Consider the following 26,443-nt stretch of genomic DNA (forward strand, 5'->3'; position numbering starts at 1 on the left):
AAGCAAAAATCTAATCTTTGTAGAAGGAAAAATGTAGCTTACAATGGACTTCAATTGAAAATAAATCAAGATATAAACAATTATTGAGCCTGCCTGTACGCCACCAAACATATGCATTTTTTACTTCTACCAACAAGATAGTAGCATGACAAGTGTAGAAAACACAACAGGGGATAAGAATTTTCCCTTTTCTCTTTTTTCTTTTTGCTTTTTTTTCCTCTTCTAATGGTGTGCTTTTGCCCTTGTAAAAAAATCGATATTCTTCGTCCTATGATTTTTTTTTTTTCGTTTGTTCTTCATTCGGATTGATCTCCTACCTTTCTCGCATAAGGTATGAGGATTTGAAAGGAGCAGAAAACGATGTCAATTCTCATTAGTTCACCAGAATTGTCAGCACTCTCCACAGTAATTTGGCACATAAAAGATGGTCATCAGCAAATAGATCATATCCATCTTCTACTACCTGCTCCGATTTAGTCAGATGCATCAGCTGTTGAGCCAGACGAACTTCCATGTAAACAGTTTTTGCCTGTAATTTGTCTTCTCATAATGATTAAATTATACCGAGGATCAAGATATGCCAACGCAAACTGTTATCTCACCATTACCCGTCGTAGTCGACCTCGACGATATCGTTCTTATGTGTTGCCCGCTTCACAAGCCGCCCTTCTTCATCATAAAGATCAAGGTCCTCGCATGGCGCAGGGAAGACCGGTCCAACAACCCTCCCCTCCACATAAGAACACTGAAAGATCCTCTTCTTCTTGTAGCTGATCCCAACTAACAAGTCCCTGAACTTCACTCCACGCACCGGGATCTCCTCACTGCCGTGCATCCGCACCGGCACGCGCACCCCACGTCCTCGTACGCCCTCGAACGATATCCCGTCAATGACCGGAAGTGCCTGAGGGTCGAACCCCGCATCCGCATGCTCGTTGTAGTCCGTCTTGATCACGATGCCGGTGCGCACATTGTCAAGGGTGAGGTTGCGGAATTCAATGTTTTGTATGTAGCCGCCGCGACCAGGGGCAGTTTTGATGCGCACTCCGCGCCGCGATTCGAAAATGAGGACGTTCTCTGCGGTCACATTGGCGACGCCGCCGGACATCTCGCTGCCGATTGATAGCCCGGCGCTGAGGATGAAAGGAAGGGTAGAGTATTATTGGTTTGGAATTGTTGAGATTGGGGAAAAGGTAGAGGAGGGCGGGGAATGACCTGATGATGGAACGGAGGGTGACGTTGCGGATTAGGATATTGGAAGAAGGGCGGCCGTAGGCGATGCCGTACTGGTCCCAGCCGCTCTTGATGGCGATGCCGTCGTCTCCCACGCTGATGAAGCAATTTTCTATCAACATGTTTTGGCAAGAATCTGTAAGCATTGATAGCGGCTTAAGCAGGTTTTTTTCAAATCCGTTAGCGTGATTACGATAAAAAAATTGTTATCTACTATAAAAATATATATAATTCTTGCAAAGATTTTTTAAAAAATTTGTTTTTCTCGTAACAGTTATATTTACAGTCAACTAAAGCTGCACCAAACACATCCTTAATGGCATAATCCCATACATAACGAAGGTGCAGAGGTTGCATGGTAGCTTACCTGGATCAATACCATCCGTGTTTGGAGCTTCATGGAGTGGAGCCAAAATGGTGAGTCCTGACAAGGTCACATTTTTGCAGTCATAGGGATGAATGGTCCAGAAAGGAGAATTACGAAGGGTAATGTTGGAGATCACAATGTCTCTAGACCACATGAACTGCACAAGGGGACCTCTTGTATAGTTAAGTAGCTTTTTCTTATGTTTTGCCCACCATGATTGACCTTGTCCGTCTATTATGCCGTTGTGCCCTGTTCAGAATTTGGCAGAAATTCATTAGCATCACTACTTAGAATTCTCCTCGAAAGTTTATCGAGCTTAAGGCTTCGTTTGGAACGGCTTTATTGCTGCTTCTTAAAATAACTTTTAGTACAAAAATTATAAATTTTGTACTGAAAAACTGCTTTAAGAAGCAGTAATCAAGCCGTCCTAAACGAAGCCTAAACTTTCATCTGATGTGTTTCAATGAATTAGTAGAAAGTTCACAGAAAAGAAAAGTTTCTAGAAGCAGCTTTCTTTAGAATGCACTGGCTAAGATTTAAAATTTCATTTAATTGGGCTAAAAGTTAGAAACCCATTGATCTAAACAAGGAATCAATAAATCAGTCAAATAATTCAAATTATAAGCTAAGGAAATCAGAGTGTTGTTACAGTAATAATACCTTGCATTGATAATAATTCAATTTATCCATGTTGGATGTTTGGTTGGCGTTTTTGGTAGTAGGTTTGTACCTTAAGAGAGGTTAAACCGTTTGATTAATGAAAAACTTAAGCTGTTGTAAATTGAGTTAATATAAGCTGAGAAAACTACTTGTTTGTATCTTGGACTAAGCACATTTTTACAAGTATTCTAACATTATAAAAATATGAAGTAATTCACCATTATGAGAGCTTAATTATGATTATAAATATAATGATAATTAAATTATTTTCATATGAATGAAAATTAATTTAACTATGAAAAATAAGTTTAATTTATTTGAAAAGATAAGCTTATGAAAAGTTTAAAACTTATTAATTTGGCATCAAAATATAAGCTTAAAATGATAAACTAAATAATAACTAAATTTATTTTAATTAAATTTAACTTAATTCTGGTGATATAGAGGTTTAAGTGCTTAATCTGAAGTTCATCATCCACATAGCTCATCTTTTAACCAGCCCTAGGCCGAGCGAAGCCAAACTTAAATTTATTTGGCTAAAAGAAAGTTAAGCACGCATAGAACTAATGTAGGTCTTAAGAGGGGTTATGGTACCCAGCCTTATCCCTATATTTGAAGAGAGTATTTCATGATTCGAATCTAAGACCTCTAGAATACAGATAATTTAACCATTGATTCTTGCCCACTCTTCCTTTGGAGAAAGAGAAGCTTAAATCTTAAGTAATGCTACAAAGTCCAAAACTCTTTTTTTTTTTTTTAGGTTTGCCAAATCTGTCACATTTATAAAATACTCGTTACCAACATTAATACCCTGCCACTCTCATATTCAGACAGTCCAAATCTGATTGAAAAATCACTTATCCTAAATTCTTAGTGATTCTGTTCTAAAATATGTTGACTATATAATTGCAGAAAGTGGAATATATCTCAAATATTTCAGCAGGAGAACTGTCAAGCTTGCCTAATAGCTGCTATATAGCTTGAATTTTCATTAACATTTCATAGATCCACTAAATTTTGAGAGGATTGTCCAATATAAAACAGTTTCAAAATTTGATAAAAAGAGAGAGAATCAAGAGCGGTGGTGATCAGGATTCAGGAATATTCAAACCTGTAATGACAACATCCTTAAGATGCTGACCATGGATCAGGCTTCCATATCGAGGTCCTATATGCTCCCTTCCGTATCCATAAGAAGGCAATGGACGCAATAAGGGCCAGTAACTCTCATCCTGTAACAGTGCAAAAAAATGATAACACTGCAGTAAATAAAAGATAAGTACTTGGCATATAAAGAAAAGGACAAATATTATAAAGAGTATAGTCTAATTTGTAAGCAAAATTGAAAGAAAAATCACGATAAAATATCCCTAATTAAATTATGCACTTTAGATATCAAAAGGCTCACTATCATCATAATTATGATCCCAATTGTTTAGAGTCAATTTTGATAAAACCTGTTTTTCTTTATTTCTATTGAATTTTATATCACATGTTAGTTTTATGCACAAATCTTTTTACATTTGCATTATTTTTTATCCACTATTTTCCCTCTTCATTCTTCCCCACATGTTCAATTTACCCATCTTATTGGAATATCTTTTACATTCACTTGTCCATACCAAAATTAGTAATTTCTACATTTAACAACCTCCTCTTCAATCAGTGGTATGCCCACCTCTTTCAAGTATAATCATTATTAATTTAATTTTTTGAGTTTTGCAACGCCTTAATCTAAAAATCTCCTACATAAAATTTTAATATGGCTATAATCATCAACATTTTCTTGCTCAACACTTGAATTCATATGGTATAATGAGTCTGTGTGCTCTATATTAAATTTTACTTTTAAATCTCTATAATATTATCTTAAAAAATAATTATATTGAGGTACTTTTTTATTCTAGCTAGTTAGCTTTAACTCTAAAATTTGTATTGACGGTTATAATAGATTCAAGATATAGGCAGCTATGTTGCACCAATACACCTATTTATGAAGGCGTGTTGTATCCGATACACCGATACACGGATATGCCTCCGATACTCCACCGATACGTGTCGGATACGCCAAAGACGTATCCAATTAAAATATTATTTATTTTCAAAAGTACACGTGTATCTGATACACGTGTCCGTGATTAAAGATATAGGCAGTTGTTCTTTATAATATTAAGATAAAAAATAATAGCAAAAAAAAAAAAACCACCTTTTCATAAATCAATGTTTCTAACATGATAATAATAGTAGTAATTTTGGAGGTGTGATATAGTGGTATAGAAATACAGCTGGTTGGCCCTTATCTATAAATCTAAGCTTTTTGGATGAAAATGAACTTCATCACTTTTGTATATAGCGCAAGCTCGATACCCCTTTGGTTCACTTTCCCCGTAATAAGTGGTATTAAAGTTGATGATTCATGTGATTTCTGTCTAAGCCACTTACAATCATGTTTGAGCAAAGGTTCAAGAGCGGATGTCCGGGTGATTCCCATAACACTTCACACATTGAGTGAACTCTTGATATGTAATACTCAATTATGTTGAAAACATTTTATTTGAGGAAGAGTGATAGTTGATATAGAGAGCTATAACATGAGTAGAATCTCACATTAAATTGTTAGAAAATTTATTGTAAAAATATCAAAAGGTTGACCTTCATCCATAAGCTTTAAGCTTGTGGATTGAAAATGGCTTAAGCATTACTGTATTTGGCAAAACTTTGTCCCCTTTTTACCACTATTAAAGACAATGATTCAATTCAAATCAAGTGGTTTGTGTGATTTGTATGTTGGTCGCCTTCTATCATGTTTGAACAAAGGTTAAAGAGCGAGGGATTTCCACAACACTTCATACGAGAAAGTGAGCTCTTGGTGCATAATACTCAATCATGTTCAAAAACTTCCATTTGAATGGGAGTGATGGTTGATGTACAAACTTCTTGTATGAGTAAGAGATTGTTTAAGGCATGTGAAACTATAGTTAAAATCGCACATCAAACTGCTTGAAGCTAAAATGGTTGGTTGTCACCCATACGATTAAGCTCATCGATCGAAAATAATTTGAGCACTATCGTATCTGACAAAACTTCCAAGTCCATTTTTCCCACCTCCTTCCCATAAAAAGAAAGACTTTTTAAACAAAATTATCAAATAACATGTCCAAAATGAATCATGAAAATGATCTCAATTTCAATGATATAACAGAAGCATAATCCTGCATGATGGCATCTCAATACCATTCAGCTCTCAAGTCGACAAGCATCACCTAATACTTCCTTTCAGCTAGCTCTGGGTCGGTAGGTCCATGACATTTCCGTCAAACTCTGACGTCACATCTATTAATGGTCCAATCATAGCACCACGTCTATTAATGGTCTGATCATAGCACGATTCATCTAACGTCAATGAGAAAGTGTTATATGTCATCTATACATAATCATCAACTGCTGACAAAAGAAAGGAATCACACATTACTCTTAGAAAGTTAAAATGGCTCTCTCTAGTAATCAATCAAGAGCCCGACCTTCTGCTATATATGTTTGTAGCCCAAGACTATATATGTAATAACACGAAATAACCAGAGTTGACTCAGCCCAAAATAAGCAGAGTCGACCCGAATCGACTCAACTAACTTGGTTCCCGTCGTCTCACATGCAACCCCGTGCCTTTAAAGTTTTGAAGTGATACTTAGGGCATCATATGCATGAGAGGAAGAGAGAGTTATGGTGAGAAAGTGAGAGGGGAGGCATTGCAACCTAGCCGGCAAACATGAATCGAGGAGGTGATGTTTGACATCGGTCTCCTGTGGAATGCAATGCCTAACAAAGGAGACGAGCGGCCATGGTTGTGCTTGAAGCTTCACGGTTAAGCAGATTTGCCGATCGATGACTTCGTTTACCCAATGAGCAAATGGTGAGGAGGCCAAGCAAAGAAGCACATATACCTTAGTCATTTTCCTCTTCTTGTACTTTCATCTTCTTCATCAATTTGATTTGGGTAAATCCTAACACCAATTTTTTGCTCTACATGTTTATAGTTTTTTTTCCAAGTGGATATATATTAGTTATTTTTATAAATAAGTGCCATTTTTATAGGCCCTAGAGATGAAGTTATGTACAAATTTATTTCTACATTATGGTGTTTTATTTAAAAGATTAATTCAATCTTTTATTTGTTGTTATATGCATTCAATCATATAGGTTTAATACTTATCGGTTTATCATTAAAGTATATAACCAAGATGAGCTTGGTATATAGTAATTGTTGGATCATATTTTGTCCGGTAGCTAATGCCGAACCGTACTTTAGGCCACATTTAGACTAAGATCGTGGAGATGAATATGATGAAATCATAATATGAGAGAAAGAGAAGATGAGAGAGAGATTATGGATCTAGATAATTTTTTTATTATCCAAGCCAGATATACAAAAGTAGTATAAGAGAGGGCTTTGTGCTTCAGAGCTTAAGCTAAGAATGACATAATATATCTCTTCCTTCAGGAAAGGGAAAAATACTTGTGATGATAGTGGTCCTCTTGATGATGATAGTGATGATTCCCCCCTTTTATATGGCTTGAGGTGGATATGTACAAGACACAATAATTATTCCATCAATCTTTGATGTAACCTGATGGTCTGTGTCGAGTGAAGTAGCGATCTTTGTGAGAGAGGATACAAGTAGGACGAACTCGCAAATCGAGTAGGCATCGGCAGGAAGTCGGCTTGAGGTCGCCCAATTGAGGTGAAAGGGCAAGTAGTGTCAGAATGTAGTTGGGAGATCGGACCAACTTATAGCAAGAATTCGGATGAGGTCATCCTTATGATGTCCTGAGGCCGATCACATCGCAAGAGATGCCTTGTGGGGAAGATATGTGTCATTAGCTTAACTGTGGATGTGTCTCGCATGTGAGGCTTGACTGGCCGGGATGGATAAAAATTTGCCTGACTAATAAAGGAACTTTTGAGGTTGCCCCCGCCGGGGAGGGTAATTGCCTAAAAGTTGTGTCAAAGCTAGTCCGCCATACTCCAATTTTAAGCTTCTCTCCAGCTCCTGAGTGAGTCCCTCGAACGGGCTGATCCGAGAGAGCAAAGGGTTTTTCTTCCGTTCAACCTGAACGACACCTGCAAGACAACTGTGAATAGGTACTTGCATATGTAGTCATGGGTATACAGTAATGATTGTAAATATATATTTAAATTAAGTCTACAACTGCATTAGCAATAGTTTACATTATGAAAATCAAATTTTATTATTTCGAAGAAGTTATTTTATGTATTTTTTATAAAATTTATATAATACAGGCTTGTGTGTTTGATGCATGTAAAAATGCGAGTATTTAACCCTTCTGGATATTTGCCAACTAGATTGATGAGTCCTCAATGTGATGACTCTATAAGAAATTATTGAATTTTCATGGGATTAGTGTCTACCTTTCCCAACAGAGTATTATAGTAAACTGACTAACGAGCCATTGGTGGATGTATAAATATAAGATGTGTATAAGTGAATATATTAGCATTTGAATGCAGTGATTATTAGTTTGCATGGATAATTCTTATGAACTCTATTGTATTAAAGCAATATTAAATGAATTCTAATTAAAAAAAAAATCTATCTTGAAACACTATCCATAATTTTAGTACTATAATGGTTATCTTTCACTCATGTTCTTTTCTTTGCTCATATTTAAGTCTCACACTTTGTCGTTTAAGTTTTACTTATTAGGGTTTTATCTACTGAGTTTGTTCTTGTAAACTCACCTATTACTTTATGATTTCAAGTGACTAGTTGTGCAACTTCTAGAGGAACTTCTAGGTTCATGCATCAAGTTCATCTTAGATAGGTATTTAAAGTTAGAATTATTTAATTGATTTGATTATATAATTAAATTTCATTTATATTTGATGGACATCTAATATAATATTTGATGGACATCTAATATATGTTTGAATTTAGATGCTCTGATGATTTTTTGGTGGATACAAATTATTGAAAGCATATATTTTTATTGATTGAAATTGTTTCATTTTTTTTGTTAGCTCGCACCCTCTCATTAAATTCTTGTGATTTTCTTCCAGACCCAATGGCGTGGTTGTGATGATTTTTTGGTGGATACAAATTATTGAAAGCATATATTTTTATTGATTGAAATTGTTTCCTTTTTTTTTTTGTTAGCTCGCACCCTCTCATTAAATTCTTGTGATTTTCTTCCAGACCCAATGGCGTGGTGTGATAATATAAGTGATTAAAAGCTTCTCCATGCAACTACTAAAAATGGACTCATGTAAAAGGAGTTCCCTCTACTAATACTAGTTTTCCTTGAGGCACTCCTTTCATAGGGGGTTTTTTCCTTCATTGCACCATTGAAGTAGGCTACAAAGTCAAACCACCTATACTACCACTTTCTTATGCTCTCTTCTCCTTCCTCTCCATTCTACTCTTCAAGATGTCAATCATTCATCCAAAGCCAACAAATTTCACCCTCATGAATTGATGACTAACTTCTTTCTCTCTCCCTCTCTCTCTCTCTTCTCATCTTCTTATCCTAAGCCAGGAAGTATCGCAAACTGAATTCTCATTGTCCTCCATATCTCTCTCCTCGAGCAACATCTCATCCCCCTCACAAGTGTGTGGCGCCTCCCTAATGAAAAACTAATTTTCATCCTTTGCACTTCAATAAAAACCTACAAACAAGGAGAATGCTTTGAAAAACTACAGTCTAAGCACATTTTCAAATTGCTTGGTCATCAATAAACATAGTAATAGTTATGGTACATTGGGTTTTCAAATGGGAGAAAGACAAAATATCTCCTCTTTGTCTTTTTTTTTTAATACTTCGCATGCTTATTGAAGCGCATTTTTATCAAACATAAATATGCTCCCCATTCATAAATTCCCACAATGGATTAGTATCATGATTAGTTTCATGGTATGCGGCAATAGAATTTGATGAACTTTAATTAATGGAAAAATAATTTGATCTTGATAAACATGGAAAGACTTTCTTGTCTACTGCAACCAAGAATGAATTAGTTCCTTGCTACTCAACCATCAAGACAATTAACCAATGGCGCCCATTTTAAAAAGCTCTATCACCTATTTAACACCACAAAGTACATGCATACATTTGACATCCCAAATGATCAATTAAGTAAATAATTTAGGTAAAAAAGTCTGATATTAAAGATAGCAAAATAGCATTAATTATGATAAATGACGACTAATGCTATAACAATTTTCATAAGGAGTGCCTCAAAGAGTTAGAGAACCATCCAATCTATTTCCTATTATAATAGGCATCATGTTAATTGCTAATTGTCTCAATAATGAAATATACCCTAGATATTTCTCATGTAACATTAAGTTATAGGAGTTGCTGCATAGGAGGATCGTCTAAATCGGGAATCTTCCTATTTCAAGATTGACAACAAGTATAACATTAAGAGTTGTGTATGGTAGTGATGCGAGGTATCAAGAATCCTACCACCTCATTGATATAAGTGTGTATACCTTCCTTCTTGCCATGTGAGTTGTGACTATAATAAAGCACACTCGATTCGGGCTTTATAAACAAGCAATTGAATCTATCTCATTCCTCACCAAAATAAACTCTCAATGATTGGGGTATTGAAGGACTAAAGTTTTATTTGATGCATGTGACAAGAGTTGTGCGTAACGTAATCCTGATTTGTGAGATTATTCTTAAATTTTTTTCTTTTCTTTAAGTGTATTGTACTTTGGAATCGGAAAAGAAATTGTAAGTGCTCTTAATTTGTACAACATGATTGTTACTTCTTTTTATGTTATTGGGTCGATCTCATTAGAAACATTTTCCTATCTCATAAACATAAGCTTAGTTGAAACTAAAGTATGTAAATTTTGGTCTGTTTTGTCTCTCTTTTGTTTAGCTTTGTTGCACATCATTCTTGATCCAAGTGGAGGTTTTTTATTCAAGTGTTTTGGCACCCTTATTACAATAAATTTGTAGCAAAGTGCAATTCTAAGATGATGGCATGCGAGATCGAGAAATTTAATACGTCAAAGAATTATTTTCCTTTTAAGAAACAAGATGGGTGGAATGCTTGATCATCAAGGTATTATAAATGCACTCATAGGATATTCAAAAAAGTTAATGACAATAAGTGAGGATGAATAGCACAAGAAGGAATAAAACAATTTGATGATCCAGTTGTGTTTAGCAAATGAGGTTTTAGCAGATGTCTCAGATAAGATGACCGTGGAAAATTTATGACTCAAACTATAAACATTATTCATAGCCTCTAATAAACTCTATCAAAAGTGTATTGGTTATACATTCAACAAGGCACACCAAGTCACATATATTCATGATTTGATAAATATTGATGTGATTGTTAAGGATGAGGATTAAGCTTTATTATTATTATTATTATGCTCTTTACATTCCTCTTACAAGAACATTTATGACATAATGTTGTATGGAAGATATACCATAAACTTAGAAGATGTGAAGAACCTACTTTTTTCAAAAGATGAATTTTTTAAACCCGGTGGTGTTGCAAAAAGAAAAAGCAAGGCAAGTGATTGTTTATGAGATGGGAACTAATGAAATAATAGACGGTCTCTAGAAGTAATTATGTTGATAGAAATAAGACTTATTTCTATTATAAGAGATAAGGCACATTAACTGAGATTCAATGGCCCTAAATGAGTAGCAGCTAGGTGAAAACCATCAAAAGGCCAAGACTATAAATACAAATATGGATGATATAAATTCAAATGATATTTTTGATGTGAATGTAAGGGTACAAGCACAGTAACGTGCAGGGCACTTGACTCAATATTTTATTTTTATATGTCATGATAGATCATTACTTTCTAGTTATAAATTATTCAATGGGCAAGTGTATATGAAAAACAATGGTGTGTGTAGTTTGTAGGATTGTAAGTTTTAGTATAATTTGCAACTAAGCAGATGATGGTGTGCTTAGGACTGTGATTGAAGTGAGATATGTACTTGATTATAGAGTGAAACAAGCATCTTTGGGTACTCTAAGTGACACAAGGTACAGCTTTTTTGGGTATCCTAAGATCCTCAATATTTATAGGGATTCATTGGCTGTCATTAGAGTCAAAGAATTGTATGCATTAAAAAGTGCAACTTCAGGGGATGCTTCAGTTATTTATTAATTTGTGAGCATCACAATTTGGAGAGGCAAAGGATTAGCTATATGGCTACAAGAAAAGTTCAAAAATAAGCTTAGACAGAAGATGATGGGAAAACTTCACGTAATCAAAGGATAAAAGGATCAGGTTTAAGTTTCACAGTTTCATAGCACTAGTTGATGACATTGAAGTATTCAATGTGAGGAGATGGCCACTTGAAATGGACAAAAATTCAATGGTGAGTGTAACATTCAAGTTCAATGGTGCCAATTTAGTGTGCAACAATTGTGCTTTAAAGCTATCTTGAAAAGTGCGGGGCCCTTCGAGGCTTTGAGGGCTTAAAATGCTTGATTAGAGAAGAGGAAATAGAATAGATTCAATTTTTCACAACAACGAGCAAAGGAAAATAACTTTTAATTGATGCAATAGTTGAATACCTGGTTTGAAAAGGCGTTTGAGGTGCACGCCTCGAGGCGCACCTCAATTTGAGGTGCAACTAGGATGCCTCGAGGCTTAAGCCTTGGTGGTTTGGTCGAGACTTACAATTTTCTTCATTTAGGCGTACGACTTGAGGCGTAACACCTCAAGACAATTTGAGGTGCTGCCTCCATCAATTTTAATTATTTTAGTTCGAAAGAGTAGAGAGCGCTTATTAGATTTAGGGATTCGTCAGTTCGAAACTTTGTTCCAATCTTCACCCCCCCCCCCCTTTTTTCTGCAGCTCGCAACAAAAGAATGCTCTCTTGGCTTTGTGTGCATTGCTTATGCCTTGCCAGCTTCGACATCTCCTGCTTCAGGCTAGATTGCTTTAGCCTTGCCTGCTTCAGCCTTGACTGCGTCATCCTCGCCTGCTTTGGCCTTGGCTGCTTCAACCTCGCTTCGTGTCAAGACAAGTTCTTCGTGACGAGGTAATGACCCATCTTCTCTTTCTCGTGTAGGCTTCAACAACTTCGTGAGAAGCAATTATAAAATTTAAGACGACCATTTCTTACACGAGGCATTTATGTTGAAGTTAGATCAGCTTAATTTATATTTGTTATAGTTTAACAATTTTATCTTACTCTATTACTTTTCTAGTTTAGGTCAAGCCGGAATAAATTAGTTGGTAAGCACAAATAATTCATTTTCATTGTTTTTAAGCATCGATGTATAAATTGTATTTGATATAGCTTTCTTCTTTATGAATACACAATTTTTAGCTGCCAGGACTCTTTAATTGCAATGACATATTTTTAAATGAATTTCACCGCGAATAATTCTTTTTTATTTGAATTGTATTTGTTATAGCTTTCATTTTTTAAAAATTTATATCATTAAATCGTATGGAGGCATCATTTAGACATGCTAAAATTAGGTTGATAGAAAAAAGAGTGATTATTGTGAGTATTTATTTTGAATCTTATGTTCCAATAAAATTTATCTTCAAACAAGTCATTATGTTTATAATTTACGTAATATTTTGTCATTTTATGAGTTATTTACAATTTTTATTACTTTAATTTTTTTGTTAGCCTCGATCCACCTCAAGGATTATGCCTCGCCTCGCTAAGGAAAAACATCTCGATTCATGATATCGCCTTTTTAAACCTTGGTTGAATATACTCTGGGTTTCCTTATATGCCAGTACGTTATGGAATTTGTTGCATATGAGCATCATGTAAATCAAGAAATTTTAGGTTGGCAACAAGTAGAGCCTAGGGATTTGCATATGGGATGGCAAGTATTGGAAATCCCACCAACACAGTAATTCATGTATCTCTACCTTCTAAATATGTTTGCTACAATTAAAAGAAGAGGTGCTCAAATAGGAGTTTGAATCTTTCTCATTCCTTGTTAGCAAAACCTGATGTGATGCAAAGGGGAGTTACACAAGAATTTAAAAGAGAATTAAATTTAGCTCCTCAAATTATCTAATCATGCATCAAAGTCAGTCAATTATAAGTAATTCGCAGCGTTCGATTTGCTAGGCAAAGAAACTACGACAAGAGAACTAAACTCTTTAAGCAAGTGCGAAGGAACAATAAAACAAAGGCTAGTAAATAGGAATCCCACAGTTAATACAAAGTTGTTCACCTTGAGACCTTTAGCTCTCTCTTCCTACGGAGACTAAGTTGAGCGACGGAAGATTGTCCAAACTAGCATGGAGGTTGCCACAAAGATGGAAGCACCAAGGAACGTTGCCGTGGAAGAGGATCTCGGAGGTGGAGGAGGCACGGTAGATCGACCTTTGATAATCCAAGTGTAGACGGAGAAGTGTTCGTCAATGGAGTCTACAAGCGTCGGTAAGATTCGGTCCAAGTATTCGTCGACGGTATCGTCGAAGTCAAATCCGACGTCAAAGAATTGGGATCGCAAGATATTGACTCTTCCGTTGCGGTCGTATTCAAACCCGTAGTTCCACTCGGGTTCGTCCATGCATCCTTGGAGTAGAGCCGAATGGTCGCCGCAAGCAAGATCTTCCCAAGGAGGGCAGGTGGGGTGGCCTACCAGAGACTTGTAGGGAAATTGATCTACCTCTCCCACACTAGACCAGACATAGCATTTGCTGTAAGTATGATCAGTCAGTTTATGCAGAATCCAAAGAAGATTCACATGCAAGTGGTAGACAGGATATTGCATTACCTTAAAGGAAGACCAGGAAAAGGAATTCTCTTTAAGAGAGATTGTAGAATGACCCTAGAAGTTTACACGGATGCTGACTATGCAGGATCACCGGTTGATAGAAGATCTACCTCTGGGTATTGCACATTTCTTGGAGGAAACCTTGTTACATGGGCAAGAAACAGAATGTGGTGGCAAGATCTAGTGCAGAAGCAGAATATCGAACTATGGCCTTGGGAATATGCGAGCTACTGTGGATCAAAATAATCCTAGAAGATTTGAAGGTTAAGTGGGATGAGCCCATGAAGCTACATTGTGACAACAAATCAGCAATCAGCATAGCCCACAATCCAGTCCAGCATGACAGGACAAAGCACATAGAAGTGGACAGACATTTTATTAAAGAAAAACTAGACAGTGGTCTAGTAAGTGTTGACTATGTATCATCAAAGGATCAACTTGCAGATTTCCTTACTAAAGGATTGGACAGTTCTGTATTTCTCCGTATGATTGACAAGCTGGGAATGACGGATCCATATTTCCCAGCTTGAGGGGGAGTGTTGAAATCCAGCCGTTCCTAGTGCAAAGGATCTGACGGACACAAAGATCAATCCGTGAGATACTCTCATAGATTACGCCATAATGAGGGGACGTATTTAGAAAAGATTTTTATGTATTATTTATGTATTAATTATGCAATTTATTATTTCCTCATTAGGATGTCTTGTATAGATTTATAAATAGGGAAGATTGTAATGAATAATTTCAGGCTTTTCCCTCTGAAATTCTTCGTTTTAACAATTATTATTATTATTATTATTATTATGCTCTTTACATTCCTCTTACAAGCACATTTATGACATAATGTTGTATGGAAGATATACCATAAACATAGAACATGTGAAGAACCTGCTTTTTTCAAAAGAAGCATTTTTTAAACCCGGTGGTGTTGCAAAAAGAAAAAGCAAGGCAAATGATTGTTTATGAGACGGAAACCAATGAAAAAATAGACGGTCTCTAGAAGTAATTATGTTGATAGAAATAAAACTTATTTATATTAGAAGAGATAAGGCACAGTAACTGAAATTCAATGGACCTAAATGAGTTGCAGCTAGGTGAAAACCATCAAAAGGCCAAGACAATTTTTTTTTTTTTTTTTATTTTATCATCAAAAGGCCAAGACAATAAATACAAATATGAATAATATAAATTCAAATGATATTTTTGACGTGAATGTAGGGGTACAAGCACAATAATGTGCAGGGCACTTGACTCAATATGTTATTTTATATGTCATGATAGATAATTATTTTCTAGTTATAAATTATTAAATGGGCAAGTGCATATGAAAAACAATGGTGTGTGTAGTTTGTAGGATTGTAAGTTATAGTATAATTTGCACCTAAGCAGATGATGGTGTGCTTAGGACTGTGATTGAAGTGAGATATGTACTTGATTATAGAGTGAAACAAGCATCTTTGGGTACTCTAAGTGACACAAGGTACAGCTTTTTGGGTATCCTAAGATCCTCAAGATTTATAGGGATTCATTGGCTGTCATTAGAGCCAAAAGAGTCAAAGAATTGTATGCATTACAAAGTGCAACTTCAGGGGATGCTTCAGTTATTTATTCATTTGTGAGCATCACAATTTGGATGGGCAAAGGATTAGCTATATGGAAAAGTTCAAAAATAAGCTTAGACAGAAGATGATGGGAAAACTTCACGTAATCAAAGGATCAGGTTTAAGTTTCACAGTTTCATAGCACTAGTTGATGACATTGAAATATTCAATGTGAGAAGATGGCCACTTGAAATGGACAAAAATTCAATGGTAAGTGTAACATTCAAGTTCAATGGTGCCACTTTAGCGTGCAACATTTGTGCTTTAAAGCTATCTTGAAAAGTGTAGGGCCCTTCAAGAGGTTTTGAAGGCTTAAAGCACTTGATTAGAGAGGAGGTGATAGAATAGATTCAGTTTTTCACAACAACGAGCAAAGGAAAATAACTTTTAATTGATGAAATAGTTGAATACATGGTTTGGAAAGACGTTTGAGGTGTACGCCTCGATAGACTGCTTTAGCCTCGCCTACTTCAGCATTGACTGCTTCAGCTTCGAATGCTTTAGCCTCGCCTGCTTCGGCCTTGACTGCTTCAACCTCGCTCCGTGTCAGGACAAGTTCTTCGTGATGAGGTAATGATCCATCTTCTCTTTCTCGTGTAGGCTTTGACAATTTCGTGAGAAGCAATTATAAAATTTAAGACGTCTATTTCTTACATGAGACATTTATGTTGAAGTTAGATTAGCTTAATTTATATTTGTTATAATTTAACAATTTCATCTTTTTTTTCTTTTGTTTAGTTTAACAATTTCATCTTACTCTATTACTTTTTCTAGTTTAGGTCAAGCCGGAATTAATTAGTTGATCAGCACAGATAATTCTTTTTCATAGTTTTTAAGCACCGAGGAATAAATTATATTTTCTATAGCTTTCTTCTTTACGAATACATAATTTTTAGTTGTCAGGACTCTTTAATTGTAATGACATATTTTTTAATGAATTTCATCGCGAATAATTCTTTTTTATTTGAATTGTGTTTGTTATAGCTTTCACTTTTAAAATTTTATATGATTAAATCGTATGGAGGCATCATTTAGACAGGATAAAATTAGGTTGATAGAAAAAAGAGTGATTTTTGTGAGTATTTATTTTGAATCTTGTGCTTCAATAAAATTTATCTTCAAACAAGTTATTATGTTTATAATTTACATAATATTTTGTAATTTTATGAGTTATATTTTTTATTACTTTAATTTTTTTTGTTAGCCTCAATCCACCTCAAGGATTATGCCTCGCCTCGCTAAGGCAAAACATCTCGATTCATGATATCGCCTTTTTAAACCTTGGTTGAATATACTCTGGGTTTCCTTATATGCCAGTAAGTTATGGAATTTGTTGCATATGAGCATCATGTAAATCAAGATTCTCCAAATTTTAGGGTTGGCAACAAGTAGAGCATAGGGATTTGCATATGGGATGGCAAGTATTGGAAATCCCACCAACACAGTAATTCATGTATCTCTACCCTCTACATATGTTTGCTACAATTAAAAGAAGAGGTGCTCAAATAGGAGTTTGAATCGTTCTCATTCCTTGTTAGCAAAACCTCTCGGCAACTAAAGTTTTATTGGCAAACTAGTCTTCTAAAGTGCGTGTGAAAACAAAATGTGTGTGTTCTAATCTTGATTTGTGAGATTACTCTTGATTTTTCTTCTACTTCTTCTTTGAGTGTGCGTATACTTGGGAATTGAGAAATTCCTAATGAATGCTCTTGATTGGTACACAATAATTGTGGCATTTATTTGTGTTAGCACATCGGATCATCTCTAATTTAGTGTCACTTGGTGGTTTGTTTAATTTCTCTTTTTGTTCAACTTTGTGGAACATTTTTCTTGATCCTGATTGATGCTTCCGCTTCAAATCTTTTGGCAATCTCATAACAAACGTTGTTGATGAAGATGAACTAGACAATCCAACACAACAAAACTCATTAAAAATTCCCAAAAAAAGATGCATTCCTGTCAACTGACCATCTCATTAGAGTCAGCCATTTCCACTGTCAAAGAAATAAAGTTCTCATAATTTTAAAGTTTTCTCAGGTGGAAGTAGAAATAACAGAGATCCAAATATGTTTACATACGAAAATGAAAACTACTGTAGTTTGCAGCTTTACATGCCTGAATCCCGAGAAGAACTGCACCCTCTTCAAGAAAGATAGTGATGTGGCTTGTTATATTGAATGGAGCAGTGAGCCACCGCCCTCGCGGCACGTTGAGCTGCCCTCCACCGCTATTAGCAAGCCGGGAGATCGTTTCCACCGCTCTTTCGAAGGCCCCCGTGTTCATCGTTTTCCCATCTCCCGCCGCGTCAAAGTCCGTTAGGTTGAAAACCACAGGCCGTAGCCTTGGCACGGGCAGTCTCGGCGGGGCCATTCGGCCAAAGTGCCGGATCACGTCAACGGAGTTATTCTGCCACGCGAAGATAGACCCGAAAACGAGCATCCATAGAACCGTGAACAGGGTAAGAGGGTACGGGAGCTTCGTTGGTAGCCATCGCCGGTGATGGTGCAAATGGATCCGGCCACTTGGAGAAAACATTTGCAGCATCTCCTTCGCTGCTCAATGATTAAGAAGACAAAAGCCTAAAGGAATGAATCAGCTAGAAGTTCCGGCGAATGTATAAACCTTCAATCGGAAGGATCGGCGTGTTTAGGTCTCGCCATGTACCCGGCAAGACAGCAAGACGACGGCAAAAATGTTTTTAGATCATCTCCAACCGAAAATCTCATTTTTCACTCCAAAATGCCGGAAACTACAAAATGCCGTGATTTCATCTCGAATGGAACGCGTTTTTCACCCTTTTGCAGTTAACCGTCCCCTTTGTGGTAAAAATGGCGGAGATGAACAGTGCAACGTCAATATTGGCGTCCCACTGTTCACCCGCAGTCATATAGCGGAAATTTTGCAGTTCGGCTGGAGCTGGCCGGGAGCTCCATTCAAGCGTTTGGAGGTCGGTTGGAGATGCCCTAAGAAGGGACAGGATGGGAACTGGGAACTAGAAAAAGGCAGAATTAATTTACAGAAAATTTTAAACCTACCCAATTTATATATTTATTATTTAATTTTCACTTTTTTATAATTTTTTTCAAAATATGAAAAAAAAAAAATTAGCAACCCTAATGTCATTCAATTTAATTTCCTTCGCAGGCTATTTTCACCCCGTGTGCAAATGTCGAAGCATCCGGATGTTAATTCAGACGTGTTATGTCATTCAATGCATTATATATTGGGTGACGTAACACGTCCGAATTCGCCTCCAGACGCATTCCACATTATGATGTAATATTTTTTTCATCTTCAAACCTACTAGTTTCATTACCTTCGTCGCAACCACATCAAGAATCCTAAGTATCTCTATCTCAAGGAGTTTGATAACTAATCATTCTCCCTCTTTTTTTACTTTGATCTTATTTTGAGCGTTACCGAGGTTTTATGTCAAATTATTTTAGGGAGGGTTATAAAAATGAGAATGATTTAAATTAAAATAAGTTTAAGAAGCAAATATACAAATAAATTTAAATTGAAGTCATTATGAAGAATAGAAATCCGGTTTCTACTATTTCCGGTTTCAGTAGAAACATATATGTTGTTTTCCAGTTTCTGTTGAAATCCGAAATTGATTTTCTAATTTTTAAGGAATGTGTTATATGATTCTCCGCTTTCCCCTTAAACCTATTGTTAATAATATTCATTGATTTTGGATTACTTTGCCTTGTTTTCCACCCGTGATTCCCTCAATCAACGTAAATCAGTTTTTTTTTTTTTTTCTTCTGTAATTCGGTGATAGCTGGCTGTCTCTCGCTAAGAGGAACAATTATTACGTCACACGTGACCTGACGTAGTTCTACGTTTGGACGTCAATAACATATCGCCGTGGTCTTACTTAATACCGCGCGGCCCGACAACTTGACCCGGGATTGCTATATTCGCGTATTGCTCGGTATTGCTCTAGGTATTACTCGGTATTGCTAGGTATTGCTCGGTTGTCTAGGTATTGCTTGACAATAATGAAAAATATCGCTCTGTAAAGTTCAATACCGAGCAATACTGAGAAAAACTCGGTATTGCTCGGTATTGCTCTGTATTTCTCGGTATTGATCTTCACATAATGGTATTTCTCGTTATTGTCGAGCAAAACCGAGCAAATACCGAGAAAATACCGAGCAATACCTAGTAACACGCGAAAATAGCAATCCCGTCTGTCGGGGTTGTCGGGCCGCGCGGTAAATAGTGAGAACACGTGGCACTATTTTACTGGCGTCCGAACATAGAGCTACGTCAGGTGACCGGACCAAATAAAAGTTCTGCTAAGAGCCAATTATGTCAATTAACTCAATAATGCAGTTTCATGCATCTGCAAAATTGAACAATTAATGTATTATAAAAAAACATTCTTAGGTGACCTATAGAATATTTTTTATTTAGATGTAAACTTGCATAATTTTATGTGTGCCTTCTCCTTACAAGTTTAGATGTATTTTAAAAGCTCGGGGTAAAGCAAACTTAATGCATATAAAGTTTTTAAGATTGCTTGCTTGGTTGTAACATAAGTTTTTTTTTTTTGTGTGTTTGATAAACTAAAAATGAAATACATTACTTTAGCATAGGGATGACAGTGGCTCCATGTTGGCACACATGGCGGGGGCATAGAAGAGCTATAAAATTGGGGATGAGATCAAGGATAATGAGATCGAGGGACAATGAAGAAGAGTTTAGGGATGGTGAGACTGAGGTTGGTGATTGCATATAAGATCAAATTAGTTATATTGCAAATAGGGGTGTCCATTTCTGGTCGAATCCAAACTGACCCGTGTTCAAATGGGTCGACCCTAACCCGACCTGGATAGATAAACGGGTCGGATATCCGAACCCGGACCCGACCCGGCGGGTTGCCGGGGTGACCGACCCGACACGGGAAGGAGATGGGTCGCATTCGAGAGCGGACGCCGGCGGCAACGCTGACGAGGGTTGGCTAGGGCGGCGGGTGTGCGGGATGCGAGCGGGGGCGTGGGTGCTAGGGCGTGTGGGTGTGCGGTTGGTTGGGTGTGCCGGACACGCGCGGGAGCGTGGGTGCGCCGGACGACACGGTATTTTTCGGGTTGGGTCCGGGTCGGATTTTCATGTCTTGTCAAATATTGGCAGCCCTAGTTACAAATATCACTCAATTGTGGGGATGATGAGATCACGACTTTGCGTTGTGTGTAGGGGCAATAAGATGATGGGTTGGGATGCAATAGGGGATGGCAACAAATCATTGGCTGGAGTCACATGCAGGGATGACTATGAGTCGCACGACAACATCACAATGGTGATATCTAGGGTTGCGGTTCATGTCAAGTGAGGGGATAGCTAGGGTTGCTGCTCTGCATTTGGCCTTTGTTCGATCTAGACAAATTTTAATTCTTTAAAAAAATTAATTATAATACATGGAGTGTAATTTTAGAAGTGATAAATCTAATGCGGGGATTATGAGTACCCCTCAATTTTAAGGAAAATTTTTATAAGATGGTGACGAGACCTACAATGATTTATGATATAGAATATTGCCCATTAAAAAAAACATAAAAATAAGTGTTGCACGAATGTGTATGTTCGGGTGGATGAGGGACTTTACAATTAGAGATAACATGCAAAACACGCATATACGTTTAAGGTTAGAGTAGCTCTAGTGGTAGATAAGACATGAGAGAGTTGCCTTAGATGATTTGATCATATCATAAAACATTAGCCTTTCGATGACTAGATTATGAGAGTAGATGCATTAAATTTTGACCTATATTAAAAGAAAAAGGCATACGTTGAGCTAAAAAGGCTTAGAAAGTATAAGAAATTCATTTCCTACTTAGATTTAAACGAGAATTTGACTTTTAATAAGATACAATGGTGCGAAAATATTCAATTAATTAACCCGATGTAGTATCATAAATATTTAATGTTATTGTTGTAGTATGTATTTAAAACCATAAAAAACTTACTTCTCATTTATTTTTAACTCAATAAAACAATGTAAAATATAAAGAATAAGATATTACACTCTTTTATATACTAAACTACACATCCCCTTTATAAAGAATCATATTCCAAATGGAAACTTTCTTATGCTTCTTAGTGCTTCGTTTGAAACAATTTTTTTTTATTACAAAAATTTTTTTCTAAAAAATGATTTTAAAAAGAAATAAAAAATCACCCCAATCGAAATCTATATCACAAAGAGGTTAAATATTTCATTATTATCACAGCTTCAATTAACAATCTTTGTTGCCAGAGGAAATTATATAAAAATCAAACATCAAGAAACACAAAAATTGAAGCTTATAAGTGTAATAAAAATAGAAAACCCAGGTTTATTTTATGAGTTAGAACAGACTCATTCATTTTGAAAGAGAAAAAATGATTATGTTAAAATGATAACAAAAAAATAAAATAAATAATCATTAAATATAAGTAAGATATAATTTTTAGATATTTTAAATGATTTTTTTACTTAATCCTAAATACTAATATATTTCAATTACATTTTATATTAATATTTTTTAAACAAGTCGCTCACAAGCTAATGAGTCGAGTCAGAGCTGACTCAAGTTTGACTTGTTAGCTCATTAAGCTCGAGTCATGAACCATTTATTGAGTCTAGCTTGAGTCACCCAGACTCACTCGCCTTGAAAATAACTTAGAAGTCATAAATTACAGAACACACATAAAGCTGCATATATTATGTTTATCCATACAAATGCACAAATTATGAATCCCATTTATATATACATAAACCAATGATACTATAAAGCTGTTATCGAACTGAAGCTATAGTTAAGGTCAATAAGAGCAAATGTATAGGGCACTGTCCTGAGTAATTATTACGTCCTGATAAAAAATCGGAAATCCGGACGTATACCGAGCAATACCAAGTGTTCAATACCGAGTTTCAGGTGACGTGGCGCGTGATTATTGGTGACCTGACGTAATAATTGCTCTCCACTGCCCTTCCATACCTCACAATCGTCGGATCATTAAGGAAAACTTCCATCCTGTTCACAATGATCCTTTTGGAGGAGACACTTCTTTGGAGTCCATCTAACTATGCAAGATAAAGGCTTCATTTGGAGTGGCTTTCTTAATGTTTTTTAAAATAGTTTTTTAGTACAAAATTTTCTAATTCAAAAATTTTTGTATTAAAAAAACTGCTTTAAAAAGCACAGTCACAAATGAAACCAAAATATAATTTCTTGACTAGACCTGCAAATCAAAAATCAAATGTACTTCTAATTTAAAAAAAAAAGTATTAAAAAAACTTTTTATAAAGTAATACGAAAGCTGTCTCAAATGAATCGTTAATCATATTCGAGCAAGATTTAACAGTAGGAAATCATCATATGTGCTTAGTTTCACTTAGTGGGCTTTTTGGGATATGGAATTTGATAGTGTTAAAAAATGTTTGTTTAAGAGTGATGGTTGATGTGAGCTCTCATATGATATGCTATGATAAATATTAAAAATAAAAATATATATTCATAATAAAAGTGAAATAAGAGTTTCCCTACTAATATACTACTAACACAACATAAAACATACATAAAAAAATTGAATTGGTTTCTAAAATATTATAATATTTTGTATTAATTTAGGAATTTAATTTAATCTTTTTTAATGATAATATTATTTTATTTTAAATTAGATTATGAATCCCTCCCTATCTTAACTCTAAGAACTTCTGCCTCCCACAAGAAAGAAGATTCTGAATAATCTCTCTCTTCTCAGTCTTCCTCCCTTCTAATCAAAAGTTTCAACAAACTTCTCTCTTACGGGACAAGCGAGTCAGATTTTATTGTCAAACTTCTTGAACAAGTTTGATTCGTCTCCAATGGTACTCATTAGGTGCGGGATCTAAATTTTCTCAAGCATCTTAGATATCTTCAAGATTACAAGATTAGTGGCTATCAAGCTCAAGAAAACTGTTTTAAGAAACAATAAGAAAGCCTTAACACCTACCATCTTTAGTTGCTCTATAAAATGGGAAAAGTCAATCATTGCAATAAGCTATTATCAAAAGCAAATAGAGAGAAGGGGGGGGGGAGAGAGAAATCTTCTACTTCAAGAAGAAGGATATGTTGCTAGTTTCAGTTCCATCAAAAGAAACTTTTGCTTGGAATCCCGCAACATGAAAGGGGAGTATTAGCAACAAAAACACCGTATTCTTCTCCACATCCAACTTTCGTCTTCGCAGCAAATGACAACATTCTCTCTTAGTAGATAGCATATAAAAAATGACATTTTTGTCCATATTTATAAAAAGTGTAATAACTCTAAGCACCCCTTTTGAAACTTATTGAATTATTTGATTTCTATGCAACCATAGAGAAAAGTGGATCTTATTGAACTAATGTGATGTTTGAAGTGTTTGTTCTCTGTCTATCACTATCTTAAGCACTAGGCATCTGAGCCTTCCTGTGATACATAAAGGTGACAAGTCCTATCTTTCGCATTAATTCTCTTCCTTCACAATTCTTTAAGACATCAATTGATCAAATTTCACGAGAAAAATATCAAAGAGATCTATGCATTTAAAGATCTCAATCAATTTGATATCATAATTAAATTTTATGGTGGTAAATGTATCTAAATCATAGCCATCATGACTAAGTATAAAAAATTGGCTTGAGTAAGATGAATAGGTTACAATAGCAACAACAACATCAAGCCTTTATCTCACTGTGGGGTCGACTATATAAATCCTTTTTCTCCATTGTGTTCTATTAAAAGAACAATTCTCGTTTAAATCTAATAAGGAAATATCATTTCTAATATTCTCTAACCAAGTCTTTTTAGGTCTACCTCTATCTTTTTTAACCTAAGTCAAATCTAATACCTCTACTTTTTCCTAATCGGGTCATCGGAAGGCGGCCGTTTTATGTGACCAAACCATCTAGGGCGACTCTCTATAATCTTAAATTCCACTGGAGCTACTCCAACCATTTCTCTCTAATAGGTTATGCTTGAGAATTTTGCATGTAGATTAGCAAAATTCATCTTATTAACTCTGGAATCAGCATTAAAAGTAACACAATCCATTAAACTCACAAACATCTAAGATAAATAATGACTATGAATATACAAAAAAAAAAAGACTATGAATATACTTTTGATATAGGTGAATTATATGTTTTGCACGATTATATGATTCAAATATTTTTCTTACACTAAATGGTATCAACATAAATATATCTTACAATGTTTGGTCAAAGTATTGTCTAAAAGTACTAGAAAAAGTTAGGACACCAACATTCTAAGTGAATAAAATTTCTATAAAAATAATCTTTTGATCTAAGGATTGTGCGGAATTTGGGAAAAAAAAATATTAATACTTTAAGCAATTTTTCTATTATTTTATATACAATACATGTTAAAGTGATTGATTGTGATCACATAAAAAAGAGTGTCACATGTAAAACTTTTTATTGAAGTTATCAAGACTTAAATAAGGACTTACCATTTCTTAAAAAAGACAATATAACTAAAGATGATTACTTATTTAAAGGAATTTGAATGCGTGTCCTTATTTCTTCATCCAGAAGCTATAAGTGCAGACGGGGTCATGACAAGTGCACCCATAGACTAAGGGAAGGTAAGGTCACAAGCAGAGATAGCTTTAGCTTTCAGCATCGTGAGAGAATGATGAATTCAAAATATTCCCTGACGGACTGTTTTATGTTGGTAGCAGTTTTCTTATGCGTGTTTTACCGGCGTAAATATTTCCGCCAAAATATTAATTTCAAACAGATTTTGGCCGTTTCCCAGCGAAAATTGCCTCAGGAAAATGACATTTTTCCTGCACTGATGTTAGGAATCAATAAATACTTTTGGAATGAAAAAAAAAAAAAATCTTTTTTCAGCTTTAATCTTATGAGTTTAAGTTGAATGTATAATTCCTAAAGTGAGATACAAGTTTTACTATTTGATTTCATGTGAAGTCATGCCCTTCTACAAATGTGATACTTGATTTTTCTTATTTCGATTTTTTCATTCTTTGTTTTATTTCATTTGCATAATTCCCATTTACCTATTTAGTGATCTTAATTTTGATATAAATACGTTTGAAATCCAAATTATAAAAAATAATTCATTTGCTGGTGTATTTTATTTGATTATAATTTTTTTTAAATTCCCAACTTATTTTGAAAACTTCATTAGCATTACTTGTTTATATTTAAAGAAAGCAGGCCTTTAAAATAATTGGTGACTTGCAATGTAGGAATCCTTTAGTTTTCTTTGCATGAAAACATACTAAAAATCAAATTAACTGCATTAGAAAACTTTAATTTGAGTCATCCCTCTTCACTTTCTTCTTCCATATTCCACTTCCTCTCCTCAATTATTTTGAAAGCAATAATCAATAAATTTTCAAAATGAAGAAGAAAGAGATCGGTACATTTATAATATCCATTAAATATTAGTGGCCCTTTGTTAGACCAGTCCATTGGACCGGTCCAGCCGGTACACGCGGGATCGGCCCGAGCACGACGAGGCGAACTGCCACCACCCCGTTTCCGCGATCGAGCGCACCGCCAACGTCCACATACCGTTTTAGGAATAATTTTTGAGGGATTTGGGAGGGGAATTTGAATGTATGGACTGTTTAGGGATTTCCTTTTGATTTGTATGCATTAAATACTTTGTTTTCCTAGGGTTTGGGTATCTTGAATTTGGCTGAAATTTGAGATCTCTTATATTTAGGTTTTCTTTGGGCTCTAGCGGCGTCTAGAGATTTGGGAGAGATCGATCCTCCTCTCGAATTGAGGATCAAGTGTACCTTGCTATTTTTCGTG

At 35.4% G+C, this 26,443-nt stretch overlaps 1 protein-coding gene across 2 annotated transcripts; it reads right to left on the minus strand.

The window, feature by feature from the left end:
• On the minus strand, positions 1-18,323 carry LOC110110512 (probable polygalacturonase). 2 transcript variants are annotated; one of them, XM_028697203.1, is made up of 6 exons: positions 17,742-18,323; positions 3,372-3,492; positions 1,601-1,849; positions 1,216-1,369; positions 603-1,133; positions 1-529 (listed from the first exon to the last, which is right to left on the minus strand). In XM_028697203.1, exons 1-5 carry the CDS (start codon positions 18,168-18,170, stop codon positions 605-607), a joined length of 1,482 nt encoding a protein of 493 aa, XP_028553036.1. In that variant the 5' UTR covers positions 18,171-18,323; the 3' UTR covers positions 1-529; positions 603-604. The 2 variants fall into 2 exon arrangements, with proteins under 2 accessions (XP_028553036.1, XP_020697679.1); XM_020842020.2 differs by having other exon boundaries at positions 1-1,133.
• Positions 18,324-26,443: the final 8,120 nt, after the last annotated feature.

This window comes from Dendrobium catenatum, unplaced genomic scaffold, assembly GCF_001605985.2.
Source record: "Dendrobium catenatum unplaced genomic scaffold, ASM160598v2 fragScaff_scaffold_898, whole genome shotgun sequence".
In the NCBI taxonomy this organism is placed as follows: domain Eukaryota; kingdom Viridiplantae; phylum Streptophyta; class Magnoliopsida; order Asparagales; family Orchidaceae; genus Dendrobium; species Dendrobium catenatum.

Bases quoted from the DNA above. Each gene is read 5' to 3' on its own strand.
- LOC110110512 (XM_028697203.1), bottom strand. From the start codon at position 18,170: ATGCTGCAAATGTTTTCTCCAAGTGGCCGGATCCATTTGCACCATCAC. The intron at 1,370-1,600 runs GTAAGCTACCAT...CAATGCTTACAG, and splicing joins CACGGATGGTATTGATCCAG to ATTCTTGCCAAAACATGTTG. The intron at 1,134-1,215 runs GTCATTCCCCGC...TTTCATCCTCAG, and splicing joins ACCCTCCGTTCCATCATCAG to CGCCGGGCTATCAATCGGCA.